This window comes from Oreochromis niloticus, linkage group LG6 (genome assembly GCF_001858045.2).
Source record: "Oreochromis niloticus isolate F11D_XX linkage group LG6, O_niloticus_UMD_NMBU, whole genome shotgun sequence".
Taxonomy (NCBI): domain Eukaryota; kingdom Metazoa; phylum Chordata; class Actinopteri; order Cichliformes; family Cichlidae; genus Oreochromis; species Oreochromis niloticus.
This window is the reverse complement of record NC_031971.2, coordinates 24,989,404-25,004,690: the sequence shown is the minus strand read 5'-3', so window position 1 is coordinate 25,004,690 and position 15,287 is coordinate 24,989,404. Positions and strand designations below refer to the sequence as shown.

Here is a 15,287-nt window from a genome sequence, read left to right as displayed (position 1 = left end):
TTGATCGTAGTTTACTTGAATTTTTATCTTACCACTTTACCACTTTTTTAGGTACACCTTCTCAGTTGTTTGGTAAGTTGAATATGAATCACATGACAGTAACTCTGTGAATTTCGGCATATGCACATGGTCAAGACGACCTGCTAAAGTTCAAATTGAGCATCAAAATATGGAAGAAAAGTAATTTAAGTGACTCTGAACATGGCATAGCTGTTGGTGCCAGACAGGCTTGTCAATTTTCCCACACAACCGTCTCTAGGGTTTACAATTAACGGTCCAGAAATTAGAAAATATCCAGTGAGCAACAGTTTTCTGGCTGAAACAGTAACTCAAATAACCACTTGTTACAACCAAAAAATGCAGAAGAGCATCTCTAAACAGAAAACATGTGGAACCTTGAAGCAGATGGGTGACGGCAGCAGAAAGCCACACCTGTCAGCCAAGAAGAGGAAACTGAAACTACAATTTTTCCGACTAAAATTCTGATGGGTCTCAATCTCTACTGTGACACAGATGGATGGTAGGGCCTCATTTTGATGTAAACATCATGAAACCACGGATCCATCCTGCATTGTATCAAACCCCTTGGTATCATTTAAATGCCACACCCTACCCGAGTATTGTTGCTGACTTTCTCTTTATGACCAGTGTCATGTCACAAAGCTCAAGTAATCTCAAACTGGTTTCTTGAACATGAAAATGAGTTAACTGTATTCAAATGGCCTCCAAAGTCACCAGATCCGAATCCAGTAGATCACCTTTGTGCTGTGGTGAAACGGGAGATTTACATCATGAATGTGCAGCTGACAAATCTCAGGCAGCTACGTGACGCTCTCATGTCAATAAGCCCCCAAATCTTTGAAAAGTATTTCTAGTCCCTTTTTAAATTGACGCAATGAAGATTGAAGCTATTTCTGGTTTAAGTCCAACCTGGTTTTAGCAAGAGGTGCCAATAAAGTGGCCGGAGATAATACGTAAGTTGATAAGAGTTGAATTTTCCATTAATGCTGCTGCTTTTATCTTCAGGACACAGAAAGCAGTTAAGTTATCATGAACACTGATGATAAGACAGACTTCAAAAGTAATCTATGTATGAAGTCCTTACATAACCCTGAACATCAGTCATGTTAGTGTTGAATTAACTCATATTTTTCAGTATATTAACTCCAACTTAATCTTTTGAGTAAAATCCCGTGCTTCAACAATATGCTGCAAGCTTTGGAAAATGCCTAGTATTCAGGCATTAAGAAAAAAAATCTGCTATTACGGTGACAGGTAATAAGTAGACTTAACAAAGTGTATAAGTTACATATTAATATCAACAACAGGTGTTTAATTGCATGAGGGATGAAAAGGTATATTTGATCAGTATGGTGTAGCCATGTGGTTAAAACACTTTATTAAGTAAAGTAAATTATATTTCCACAGGTTAATTTTATTTGATACATTTCAATTTATATTAAGCAGGATTGATCACACAGAGTATTTGTGTGTGTGTGTGTGTGTGTGTGTGTGTGTGTCCTCTCTGAGGTCTAATTAGTACGTTTTAAGGTATGCTGGCTGGTGACGCAGATGGTTTTACAGTCACATGTTCTGCCACAGCCATCATAAACATCATAAAACAGATAAACCTCAACGTGTGATTATGTTTGATAGCGTTATGACATCATTAAGTTCTTTTTTAGGTCAACGTTCTTATATGAATTTCAAGCATAATGAAAGTAAGAGAAGTTTAAATATGATGTGATATATGAGGTTTGGTTTCAGCACTGACACAGAAATATCAGTGTTGCCCTAAAGATTTAAAACACATATTTAAACATCATATACACTACTGAGAGCAACATCAATTACAAGAACAGGCGCATTTCCAGGTTTGCTGACGACTGTGTTCTTTTCGGTCTTCCTGAAGGTGAGACACTAGACGATGACTTTGTGACTTAGTGTAATGAATCTCTCCTTTGTCTAAGTTACTTTCAACTAGTCCCTTATTTATCCAAGGGGTCACCACAGTGGACTGATCCACATGACTCGGCACAGATTTTACACAGGGTGACCTTCCTGATCCAACCCTCCCTTTTATCTGGGACTGGTATCAGCACTGAGAGTACCAATCTACTGTGCCTCCACCCAGTCTCAAATTGGGGAAATGTCATGTGTAGGTGAATGTGTCAACCACTACACCATAGAGTCATCTGTCCTTTAGCTACACAGGTCAAAAAAACTAAAGAAATGCATACAAACATAACATTTTATCAAGGCAGCTGACTCACAAACAGCCTTCCCTTTTTCAGTAAATATATGAACCAATGTCTCCTCAGGCCTGTTGTTTTGACAAATTTGACCAAAATTACCAAAAGTAACAACATTTTCTGTATTTTTTTTTTATTTGGTGTGTTGTACTTTTTTTTTTTCTAATGTCTCTTTTTTCAGTTAATATTTTTTCCTAAATGTTTTCAGTTTTGAGTTTGAGTTAACTATAATAACCTCAGTCTGAACCAGCCACTTCTTTGGGAGTTTGAGTTATTGCCCTGAGGTTGTCTTTCTAGTAATCTGCCTGGAGGACTGAAAGTCTCCATGTCTTTTTCTTTTTAGCCCTTACATACCTATCTGCAACCTGATTATATTACTTTCTGAATCCTTTTGGTACTTTTGCTTATGTAGTATGGTTTTACATTTACTGCATGCATTTGTACAACAGGCTTACATTGTTGTTGTGTATTCTGGCAACAAATTTCCTCTAGTGGGACAATAACAATAACTTTAAACCTTGAACCTTTTATTGTGGAAAATAAAACTAACCCGTCTTAAGCACAGTCATTCCGTCTTTGAAGCCTGTTGATTATGAACTGGGTTAAAGTTACAGACAGAAGTGTAGAGTTTTGATCAATGTCCTCAACTTATAAACTAGAGAAGTATTCTATAGTACAGTATGTTATGTTTTCTAGCTGGCTTTGTGGTGTCCTTATGAAATAAAAAATGTAAAACATCTTGATGTGGTACAATGTGATCATACTACCTCATAGATTGATTGTTTGGGCGGGGGGTGGGGGGGGTGGGGGTTATAAAATACAAGGGCTTAAGCTCCAATGATTTTAATTGATTTTTTTTGGTAGACTTTTTTAGTAGATACACTTAGGAATAAAATCTCCTGAGGACAATTTTAGAGACAAAATCTCTGACAAACAGTTTAATGGCCAGGTGAGTTTATTTCCCCTGTTTTTTCATAACAAATTAAGCAGATATAAGATCTCCAGTTGATTCTAAATGTTAAGTTTCAGTTTGTTGGTGGTTGATTGGAACTCTCAATATGATTTCAAAAGACATATAGGTGCCAGTGAATGAGGCCATTTAGACTGAAAAATTAAAAAAAATAACAATGAAAAAAACAAACAAAACAAAACAAAACAATAAATGATCACAGAGAAAAACATTAAAAGTGGCAAAATCAACAATCTGCATTCATAAAAAGGAATGAACTGGACAGCAGCACCAAAAGTCCTGGAAGTCGTACCAGTGCCAAAATCTACAATCACAAGATGAATCATGAATGGAAATACAGAGGATTTACAGTAGGGAGCACTGGCTACACTCAAGAACATTAGATTAGGCTTTGCCGGAAATCATCTAAAAGAGCCAGCACAGCTCAAAAAAAAGAAAAAAAAACAAACCTTTGGGCAGTTGAAACCAAAGTTTACCTGGGGAGAGAGAAATATGAAGAAGAAAAGAAACGGCTCATGTATGGCTGCAGTGAAATCAGGTCACTAATGTTTATTGATGATATGACTGCTGATAGAAGCAGCAGGAAGAATTGCGAAGTATACAGGGCTATACTGTCTGCTTAGATGCAACTAGCTGGTGCAAAACTGATAGGACTTTGTGTTACAGGGCAAATGGATAATGGTTCAAAACAAATGTACGTAACCCAAGAAGTCCTCAAAGGCAAAGAAAAGAGATATTCTTCAGTGGCAATGTCAGTCATCTGATCTCATCCCAACTGAGCATGCTCAGTTTCTGAAGGCAAAAGTGAATGTAGACAGACCCACAAACAAGCAGCCCTTGAAGGTGACTTCTGCAATGGCATAACAGAGCATTTCAAGAAAGGAAACACGGCATTTGGTGATATTTATGGTTTCAATCACTCCTTGTGTTGAAATTGTTACTCTGACCAGTTACTTTTGAGCTTCCAAAAATCTGGGACTGCATATAAAAATAACTGCAATCCCAAAACAGTTAATGCAATATTTTTACTTTCCACCTCTTGAATAAAAGTTGAAAGTTTTAGTCACATTTCCATTCTTTGATTTAAAATGTAATTTAATATGACGTATAGAGAAAACGAAAAAGCGGTTTTGTCCAGAAAGTTAATGCCCAAACTGCATACTTGAAAGATAAACATATTTTCATCAAAATCTGGTATTGTCAGAAAAAGCTGGCAGTCTTTTCTTCACAAAGTTACACATTCATGGACCATTTCCTTCCAGTATGTGAATAATTCTAATGCAGTACTTCCTGGAGTAACTTTATTACTCCAGTTTATGACGGGCCATCTTTTATATGGTGTACTTTTCATTTGAATAAACAGAAACAAAAGCCGCCTGTTCTGCTTTTAACCCCACAAGAAGCTGCTGACATGTCATTGTTTATTCAAACATTTACTAGTGTCTTTCTAGAGAATAGTATAAATTAACAGGAGTCCAAAGATTCCCAGTTCAATACTGGGAGGAGACACAAATCATTTTGCAGTTATATCAGGAAGGCCTTAGATATCTACCAAATCAAACATCTGGAGCTTCCTGCGGTGGCAACACTTGAGAATAAGGAAGCAACCAAAAGCAGATCTAATCTGTCAATACAGCCTTTTGTTGAGAAGCAGTGAAACAACAGAGGTGCTCTACAAAAATACTGATTGTAAAATACACACAGTCACAGTCCAGTGTTTAAATATTAAGGGGGCGGTTGAATGGTAGAAGGAGGCAATAGTTTGTAAACTGTGCCCTCTTGTGGAGAATCCTCATGCTGTAGCTGGAGGAATAGACCTTGAGTGCTTTTTAAACACAGCCACATAATCCTGAATTACTACTTATCTTGCTGGTAAGTAAGGTTGATACTACAAATGTGACCCACATGAGTGTATGTGATAAAAAAAACAAAAACCTACACTTAAAACAGATTCATTTACCTTTTCTAATCTTTTGTCATTGTATGCCTTAGTGTTAGGTTGTGATTCCGGGAAACAGAAACTGAGAAGAAGGGAGGGGAAAGTGACTTTTAAAGGCCAGGTTTGTATATGAGAAAGTTAAACACTCGTTCTGTTATAACACCGTCAGCTAGTCTGCTTTCAACAGCCAGCATGTGATCACGTCACGGGTGACAGAGCACAATCAAGTCTAATGGTGCAATGATGGGATGCCAAGGGAGAGGCTAAGAAACTGCTTGCGGGAATACATGGGAAGGAGACTGTTTGTTTACACGGGGAACATAAACTCATTATTGCTTTACAGTCAAAGGCAGCAGGAACACCTGTTGAATGACCGGCCCAGCTGATGAGATAGTGTTTGAAATGTCTTTCTGAAACTGTGCGATAGGACACAAATGGCTTTGCTCCAAGTATACTTTGTGTGTTTATGCGTACACGTCAGAGGTTTCATAAAACTTCTCAGACCTGCAGGCTGAACTTAGGTTAATTGTGCATAAAAAATTCTAATTTAATGATTCTAATAAATTCCCGTAACTGTTAATGTTTTCTTACTATTATATTTCTTTCTTTCTAAATCTTTCTTATCTGCACTGCAGTCATTTAAAAGATATTAATATCTTATATGTTTTGCTGTCACCAGATGAATACCTATGGGATATTTGGTGCTGTTAGGCAGCAAATAGCAAACATTAGACCATGATTTACAAGAATGGTGTTCATACTTCCTCTTTGCTGAAGGAGACTGAAGGTCTTTCCATCCAACTGCTGATAAAACTTCTATATCTGTTGATGTTCTTTTGTTGTTGTTGTAAATATTCTCTCTTATTTTTTAATTAAAAGCATTCTAAATAACATAAACTCAAAGTCGCAGCATAATTAGTGTTTGTGGAATCAGCCCAGATCGGATTAGTTTGAACTCCGAGATCAAGCTCACCTTTCAAATGTTATGTTTTTATGACCGTCTTTTCCACACTTGCTTTGAAACTAAAATCCTCTCAGTCTGGCAACCATCCACGACCTGGACTTTTAAGCTGGGTGTGATGTCTGGTCTGGTGCGGGAATTGTGACACCTTCTTTGCATTAAACGCAGGTGAGAATTGGCAGCTACCTACATAAAAAGACTCCCTCCGCCATACTGGCAAAGCACTGACAGCAAGGTTGCCATTTGGAACCTTGGACCACAAACTACCAGACAAAGATTTCTTTTTTAATTTTTAAAGTCAATAGTGGTAAATTTTAAAATAATTTCAGTGTACTTTTCAACTTTTCCTCAGAGAATGGCTCTCCTCATCGCCTTTATCTTTTTGTCAAGTTGGACAGCGGTGGCTGTTACACTTCCTTACAGCTCGTATGTGAAAGGATCCAGGGTTGATTTTGAGTCATCTGGCAGCGGACCAGAGGAACCTGTCCAGGGGATAGTCAAGGTTGTGCAGCTGGACCATCATACCCTGACCCAGTCTGGATTCTTCAGAAGAGGACTGACCCCCAGAAGAACCCCTTCCCACAGTACCAGACTGCCCTTCCCTGCCTTCTTGTCTCGCGGTCGTCCAGGTCAGGCTGGGGCCAACAAGGCTCCTGTAAATCCACTACACAACCTGCGCCCTAAAAACCCCACTGAGTTGGAGCTAAAGAAGAAGCAGGGCCTGCAAATGTGGCAGAAAATCATAGATAAAGGCAGCAAGATGTCTTTGCCAGTGAACCTGAAGGACATGAAACAGACATGCACTGCAGTACCTTTCACTCAGGTAAGAGCCATCATACGTTTTCAATTCTTTGCCCATTAATATGCACATGCAAATCAGCGTCAGGTTAACTGAGTTCTTACACGACTACACAGAATATTGGAAATTCCTCATTGTTAGTCACATTAGTGTTGATTTTTTTTAAAAATGATTATTATAGTCTGCATTAGCTGTGGTGTTGAAGCGTTGATTTTTACATTCTCAGAGGTAAAGGAAACAATAGCTGCTGTGTTTACCCTAAACCTGACCCTTGCTGTCATCTTCCCAGCATGTGACAGCAGATGGATGCGAAACAGTGACAGTACACAACAAGCTGTGTTTCGGCCAATGCAGCTCCCTCTTTGTCCCATCTGAAGGAGAGTTTGCAGGACTGAGTCCTGAGACAGGAGCCTTCCACCGGCGGGCCCCCTGCTCCCGCTGTGCACCATCAAAAGCTCAGACTGTTACTGTGCCTCTGCGCTGTGGAGCCGACGTCCGGGAGAAGCGAGTGATGGTGGTGGAAGAGTGCAAGTGTGAGACAGGTCGTGAGGAAAAGAGCACCATGGCTGCAGGCTCCAGGCACGTGTAACGCTGTAAAAGCTGCCACAACAAGGCTTCATGACATTTTGCGCTGTCTGAATGTAATCCTGTGTTGCAAATCACATAGAAAATCAAGCAGAAGAGAAGTTTTAATTTGAATCAAATCACTGCCAAAGTGAGCCACTATTTTTCATAAACGATAAAGTGATTATTTTAAGAGCTGGAACAAATATTTGTATGTGTAATCGTATGCGTATCTGTATTTTTGAGTCTGAATGTATTATTCAGAAGGTAAACATTCTGGTGGCTTCTCCCACCATTGATTGTTGACAAAGTGACCTGAGCTTTGGTCACGCATTTTTCTGTCGCAACAAATGAAACGGTCCACACTGGACTTATGATTAAAAGTGTGTTTAGATTAATCTAAACTGAAATATTGTGATCTGTGATATTGTCATTAAAATGTCCTCTTTGTCCGCATTCCTTTTTTTTCCTGGCATTGCTAATTACTTTTCTGCCAACACTGTTGGATTTACAAGTGCAATTTAGTTTGCATGCAAAGCTCAAGTAAAAACATGAAGAGCATTTGTTGTTTTTTTTTCCCTCCCACTCTTGTATTCAAGCATTCAAGTGTCAGCTTCTATATTTTATTAAAAAGCCGTGTTCCATCGACTTTTAGCACATAGCACTTACATCTGAAAGCACCGAACTAGACAGCAAGCAGGCTATTGAGCACGGGTACTTAGCGGTAAGCAAACATAATTGTTTCAGCATGGACCCCTGAATTATGTATAGGAACCACCTATTCTCATGCCCAATCTCTTTTCAAGCTAGCTGTGGGAATTTGAACATCCTTCACCACAGATGCACTTGAGCAAGAGGGCATGTGTGATTATGTGTGTATGTGCTTTTTTCCCCCCCGTTAGAGCCCATAAAACCTATTATTCATTTATATCCTGGCACCTGGGCCTGGTAAAGTGAACTCATCCCACACATCCCTACATACATTCCCAGAGGAGCATAAAGAAGGGGGCTCTTTACGTCGCCTTGGCATGTTGTCAAAATGGCTGCTTAGATGGCCATTTGCATTCACGTGGGCTTTCTGAAAAAGTGAAAGCGTTCATTGCACTACGGGGGTGCATTGAGTCCCTTGGATTCCATTAGCATGTGATTAACATCTTGCGTTGATGGCTATATTTTCCGAGATTGATGGGACAAATATTTGCCCAGGTCTTAACTGTGAAGAATTAGGGGCCACTTTTAATCAGGCACTTGTTTTCTTTTTCTTTTTTTCCCTCTATACGTAGACATATAGAGAAGGTGGAGAGCTTGGGAGACTCACACGACAATGAACAAATTCCTCATAGTGAAGAGGGTTGTTTGTGAAATGTCAAAGTCTGAGTAATCTATAACTAATCATGGCTGTACTTCCCTATATGTCATTATGCAATAGCGCATTTGCTATCAGTCCGCATGATGATGTTAACAAAGAAAGAGTGATGAGCTCACTATCTTCTCCCTGTATCACCCTCTTTCCAATCTTTTTTTTTTTCCTGGAAGAAGAGAGATAAAAAAAAGAAAAATGGGCATAGTGAGGGGAGGGGAGGATGAAGACGGTTGTTGATTGAACAAACAAGGTGCACAAGAGATTGCACCACTTAGCAAGACAGATGTCAGCCCCCTTTGCATTGTGGGATCCGGCGGAGCACTCCTGTGTCATTAAGGATGGCCTGGTTCCCATGGCGAGGGGAAAGGAAGGAGCGAAAGGAGGAGGGCCTGCTGCCAAGTTCAGCGCCTCGGGGATCAGATCAGCGTCACGGGGTGCTAAGTGGCCTAGTTAGCGCTTTAAAACGCACAATGAGCTGCCTGCTCTTTCTCTCTCTGTGTGTAGGCCTTTTAACTGTCAGACATGGAAATGGTTGGGAGGTATGTGTGATGGGTATGTGTGGGGGGGTTGGAGGATGGAGTGGGACTCGAGAAATATTACTTAAGTCAAGGTGAATTTAAAGGAAACTGAATGATAAAGTTAGATTTATAGGTGCCCATTTTGCTCAGTATTGAAAAGTTATATATATATTTTTTTCCTTCATTATAATAATATATTAAGTGCTCATTGAAGTATTTCATGATTCATAGTAAGAAAAGGAAAATTACCACACTGAACCAGTTTGATGCTGATGAAATCTTTCCATTGATTTCCTGGCCTTTCCTACCTTTGCTGGCTACTTGGGGCTAAATCACCGTGCTACTCTGGACCATATACTGTAAGTAAAAATAACTTAATATGTTTTTTTTTTCCCCCTTTTTGGTTTTTTTCTTTAGCAATAACTGATAAAATTGAGATGGCAGAATGATGTGCTAAGCTATCAGCTAGCTAGCGAGCTTGGTTAGCAAGGTGCAACCATTGCACAGAGATAAAATATCCCAAAATAGTGTTAAATGACAAATTAAAAATAACATTATCACTTACCAAACATTTCTTGGATGGCCCATTAGTAGAATTAACCACACTGTGTGGTTATACTAGCACTAAAGGTGTGGGTAGCTGTGGTTTAGGTGTTAGGCCAGGTGATCTACCAAACTGGAAGGGTGGTGTTAACATGTTGGCATGCCTGAGTACCCTTAAGAAAAATACTATATATTATCCCTGATGCAGCCATCGTGAATGTGTGTGTGAATGTTGGAAAGGGCTTAGGCATAGATAAAAATGCTATGTAAATGTATGTGTGTGTGTTTTATTGAGTGAAATAGTAAGCACTTTGAGTGCTCAACTGAGTAAGAAGGACAAGTACCACCAAGTCCATTTAAATTAACTTCAATTTTATTTACAAATCACATGAGCTGTTGAGTCAAGGTGTTTTATTTTTTTATAGTGAAGAGACTCCTTCAGTAATAGTGAAAAACTCCAACAATGAGATGACCTCCTATGAGCAAGCACTAGGCAACAGTGGTAAGAAAAAACTCCCTTTTAACAGGAAGAAGTCTGGACAGCCATCTGCTGCAACATGGGAGGTGAGGGGACAAGTGCCAGAAATTAATAATAACTAATGATCAAACACAGCGATATGTAAACACAGAGAATGAAAAGAAAAAGAAACATACTGCCCCCAGCAGTCTAGGCTTAGTGTAGCGTAACTAAGAGAGAGTAACCTTATCTCTTGGAGCCACCTAATCCAACCCTAACTATAAGCTTGATCAAAATTAAGTAAATTTTGAAGCCTAATCTTAAAAATAGAGAGATTGTCTGTCTCCAAAATAGAAACTGTGAGCTGGTTCCTCAGAAGAGGGGCCTGGAAGCTGAAGGCTTTGCCTCCTAGTCTACTTTTAAATATCCTAGGAACTACAAGTAAGGCAGACGTCTGAGAGCAAAGTGTTCTATTGGGGCGATACAGTACTATGAGGTCTTTAAGATAAGATGAGACTTGATTGTTCAGCAGCTTGTAGGAGAAGGATTTTAAATTTGTTTCTGGGTTTAACAGGAAGCCAGTGAAGCCCATGTGGAAGAAATATGTTTTTTCTTTTTAGTCCCTCTCAGTACTCTAGCTGCAGTGCTCTGAATCAATCAAGGCTTTTCAGAGAGCGTTTAGAACAGCCTAATAAATTACAGTGATCCAACCTAGAAGTAACAAATACGTGCACTGGTTTTTCAGCATCACTCTGACACACAATGTTTTTAATTTTAGAGATATTGCACAAATGCAAGAAAGCAGTCTTACATATTTGTTTAATGTGTGTGTGCTGAAAGACATATCCTGGTCAATAATGACTCCAAGATTCCTCACAGTGTTACTGGAGGCCAAGGTAATGCCATCCAGAAGTATCTGATTAGACAATATTTTTCTATGATTTTTAGGGCCAATTTACCATGTGATGGACCGAGCAGCGAAGGAAACTTAGCCACAGGTTAAAGTCCAAAAAAAGGATTTTTTATTTAACCCAAAAACACAATTGGTTAAATCATGCAAAAAGAATCAAAATCTTGGGCCCATAAAAAAAGGTCAGAATAACAGCACTCTACTCAAAGTTGACACCAACACTGATAACTCAACCAAACTGACCTCACTTAACGAGACCAAGGGGAAACTTAAATAGTGGCTGATCAGCCCACAAAAACACAAGAAGGGGTAAAACACACAAAACCCAACTAAAACTAACGTAATGAACTCCAATCCCCCCCCCCATGGTCCCGAGTTATGGAATGAGCCAATTTACACTCTTCCATCAAAGCTCGCTCCGCCCCTTTTCCACCTCTTGGCTCTTCAATCAAGGGACTGGAGCAGCTGCAACTAAGGTAACTCAGAAAACAAATGATTAATCATACATAACAGTGTAAACTAAAATGTGCGCACTTATTTTAGAATGCAGTGTTATGTGAGTATGTGAATTAATTCTAAACCAAAACCAGTTATTTATTGTCCTGTAAATTAATTCCTATATTTAAAGAAAGACAAATGTGATTGAATGTTATGTATAAGCCTCTACACTAATATGGTGGATATTACCACTGTGTGGCTGTAGGTGCAGCCATCACAACCACAAACTCAGATGATGGATACAGTTTAGTGGTTTGATGGAGCGAAAGTGAAGGCTGACCTGCCAGCTATAATGTGGTCACACCTTAAAAATACAAGGTTTAAGTCTTAATAGATGGTACAGTTGGGGAACCTTTTAACATCTATGGGGATTAATGTGGCCTTTTTAAAGGCAGCCTCAAGTATCTGTTGAAGGCACTGCAGTTTTTGGCACTTTACTGCTGGCTTTATTTTTTCGCCCTGGAGCGTATTGCTTAGTCTGGACCTGAGTGGAGTAGTGATCATGCTCCTAGATCTGGCATCTGCAGGTGAGGGTGAACAGGGGTCCATCATGCACTCTCTGGAAATAAATTTGGATGGTGAAGAGGTATACCAGATGGATTATTTGTAAGACCTGGTAAGTCATAGGTGAGATGGTGCGTTATCACCTAAATCCCCGCAGTAGAGGTCTACTGCTGTAGGTGTCAGGTTCTAGGTGAGAGTGTGTCTGTTCCACAGTTATAACATCCATTTCCCTTCTGATACAGCCGTACATGCTCACTCTGTGGTGTTAGTGTGGACCAGCTGGTCAGAGTTGGCTCTGCTGGAGATGGTGCCCCGGGCTAGGCCTGCCAGCCTACTGCCATTCTGCCTGACTGCCAACCTGCCCGCCAGACTGTCTGTTGGGTGCTTAGCAGAACAAAGATAGGTGTAGCCCTACAAAAGTTTGTTATTGGATAAAATCCTGATGTAGTTTTAACCATTAACCATAGTAAAATAAGTGAATGGGTTTTTCTGGTTCTGTGTGAGTTAGACTTTTGCCAATCTGACACTGTAAGGTGAAGGGGGTTTATTTTGTTTCTTTAAAAGGTTTTACAAGAAATTGAAATAACATTTAATTCAATTACAACCTGATTTAATGTGGAGAAGACCGAGCAAGACATCACATGAGACTCAGTTAAGGAACCCCTTGGCAAGTCTGCTGACCATAGGCCAGTTTTTTGTGGCTTCCAGTACAGCCAGGCTAAGACTTCTTCCTTTCATTTTTTTTAAACGAATGCAGATGGATTAAAAGCGCTTATACAAAGCTAAACTGTCACCAGACAATAGTCCGTGGTTTCAAGTTTACAGCTCTCAAATACCCTCCCTCTTATGCTCTCAGCTATTTACATGCACACAACCAGAGCCTGCTCAACCAAGGACTGCAAGCAGACCACAAACGGAAAACACAATTCCATAAATCTCATTTATTACCTTTAGATTTCACATAATCTCTTAATCAAGATTATATGACTCTATCACTAAAATTTTTACATTGCTTAGAAGTTGAAACGTGGTAAATAAGAATTTTTTATGTTCAGAAATGCATTGCTTTAAAAGATTAAGTCTGAGCATAGAAATATGGATTAACGTAAAAATGTAACATTGCCTGATATAAGATCAAAGTGATTTGGTTCTGATTATGAAATATGTTCACAACATTTGTAGTTTGTCTTAAAATAATAATCATTTATACATAGAAAGAGGTTTTGAAAGCTGCAATCATTCTTCCTGCACACACCTACAACTTACACACTTAGTTCTTTGTCTAATACATTTTCAGACCCAACTAAGTGACCAACAGTATCCTTAACCTGCTTTTTTATTATCTGATGATCCCTAAGATGCAGCTTGTAAATCTGTAGTTTCTCAAAAATTTCATTAAGAGTGATATTTGAGTGATTTCTATTTGCATTTGATGATATTTGTATTTGCTTGGGCTGTACTTGTGAATATATTTGTGGTGATTATAGCTGCTGAGTGTCGAGCTGTCAGTAAACCCTCTGCTGGAGTGTGATGATGATAGCAATGTCGCTGTGGCAGGTGCGGTCCTGCATGCCATGCAGGTGATGTCTCTCATGCTCACTTAGCTAATGACTCCAATTAAAGTAATTAAGAGCTGGCATGGTGAAACCTGCTCACCCTTCCACTGCCAACTCATCCATTCCCCTTCCTTTTAAGCAGCACACATCAGCGCCCACCTCATACCACTACATGCCATCATCTGCTGAACTACTTCTGCTCTCTTGCCTTCCCTTCATTTTTCTCCCTCGAGCACCTCGTCCTCGTCGTTATGCCAAAACTATCCTGCGCCCCTGTTCCTTCTGAGGCCTTTGAAAGAAACATGAAGCCTAAAATCAGCTAAACGCTCCACTCCAGAAGCACTTAAGAGACCCTCAGCTCAACTTATTGTCACACAGACAGCTACGGAAGGGGAAGACCAAAGGCTGGGTCCGACAGGAGGAAGAGGCGAGTTAAAGAGGGAGAGGGGATGCAAGCCAGGTCCTAACGAGGGGAAAGATAATTGTTTTGTTTTGTTAGGGGCCCTTCTTCAGTATGGAGGGAGTTGAAATGACATGCCGCACATGGTTTCTGGATGAAGTGGTGAAAGGGAGGGGTTGAGAGATGCAAGCTTGATGCAAGAGTGCTGAATTAGTAGGGAAAGGGGGTGCAGCACCACAAATGCAGCAGTAATAGTACTGAAAAAAAAACCCTCCAAAGAGTTGTAGTCACAATGAGAAACCAGAGGCTGCTAAATGGTTTTTACACTGACAGATTCACAAGCTCCCATGAAACTTTGATTATAGTCGTGCACGTTGTTTGTTCCACTTACAGGACTTCTATAACATTTCAATGTCAAAATACACATTAATCACAGAGTATTTCAATATCACAGTCCACAAATTCCAACAGTGGGAAAGACCACTCCGAGCCAACTTGGAGACACAACTTTGGCTACCGGGCCTGGTCAGATTTATCAAAATTTATGAAACGGCAAACATATGAATCTCTGGTGTCTTGGTGTTCTTTCAGCACTTGGATTCCCAGACTGACAGACGAAGTGCCTGGATTTGTAGCTGGCGTGGCAGCACAAGCACTTTTCCAGAATCTCATCCCATTTTCTGTGAGAAAAAAAGACTTTGATGTGAACCCTGGGCTTACCTCCCCCTGTTTTCCTCATGTGTTCGCCCACTCCAGCGTAGTTCCCTTTTATTTATCTTTAACATCTGACCAGAAGCTAAGATGAGAAATAAGTAAAAGAGCAAAAAAAGAAAAGAGGGGAAAAAAGAAGAGGCCTTTCACAGTGAGAAACATCACTGGTTGTTTCTCACTCGATTCAGGATATTCTTTCATGGTGAGCCGAGAACCGAAAGCCTCGCAAAAAACCATCATCATCAAATTTACAGCTGAGCACACTTTGGTAATCTGGCTACTAACAGCATCAAGCAAATTATCCTGGTGGACTGTCTGCTTGAGCCAGACCAGCGAATCACC

At 39.8% G+C, this 15,287-nt stretch overlaps 1 protein-coding gene across 2 annotated transcripts; it reads left to right on the top strand.

Moving 5' to 3' along the window:
- Positions 1 to 5,034: 5,034 nt before the first annotated feature.
- Positions 5,035 to 7,824, top strand: dand5 (DAN domain family, member 5). 2 transcript variants are annotated; one of them, XM_025907637.1, is made up of 4 exons: positions 5,035 to 5,094; positions 5,215 to 5,282; positions 6,200 to 6,945; positions 7,211 to 7,824. In XM_025907637.1, exons 3-4 carry the CDS (start codon positions 6,478 to 6,480, stop codon positions 7,508 to 7,510), a joined length of 768 nt encoding a protein of 255 aa, XP_025763422.1. In that variant the 5' UTR covers positions 5,035 to 5,094; positions 5,215 to 5,282; positions 6,200 to 6,477; the 3' UTR covers positions 7,511 to 7,824. The 2 variants fall into 2 exon arrangements, with proteins under 2 accessions (XP_025763422.1, XP_003447982.1); XM_003447934.4 differs by lacking the exons at positions 5,035 to 5,094; positions 5,215 to 5,282 and having other exon boundaries at positions 6,102 to 6,945.
- Positions 7,825 to 15,287: the final 7,463 nt, after the last annotated feature.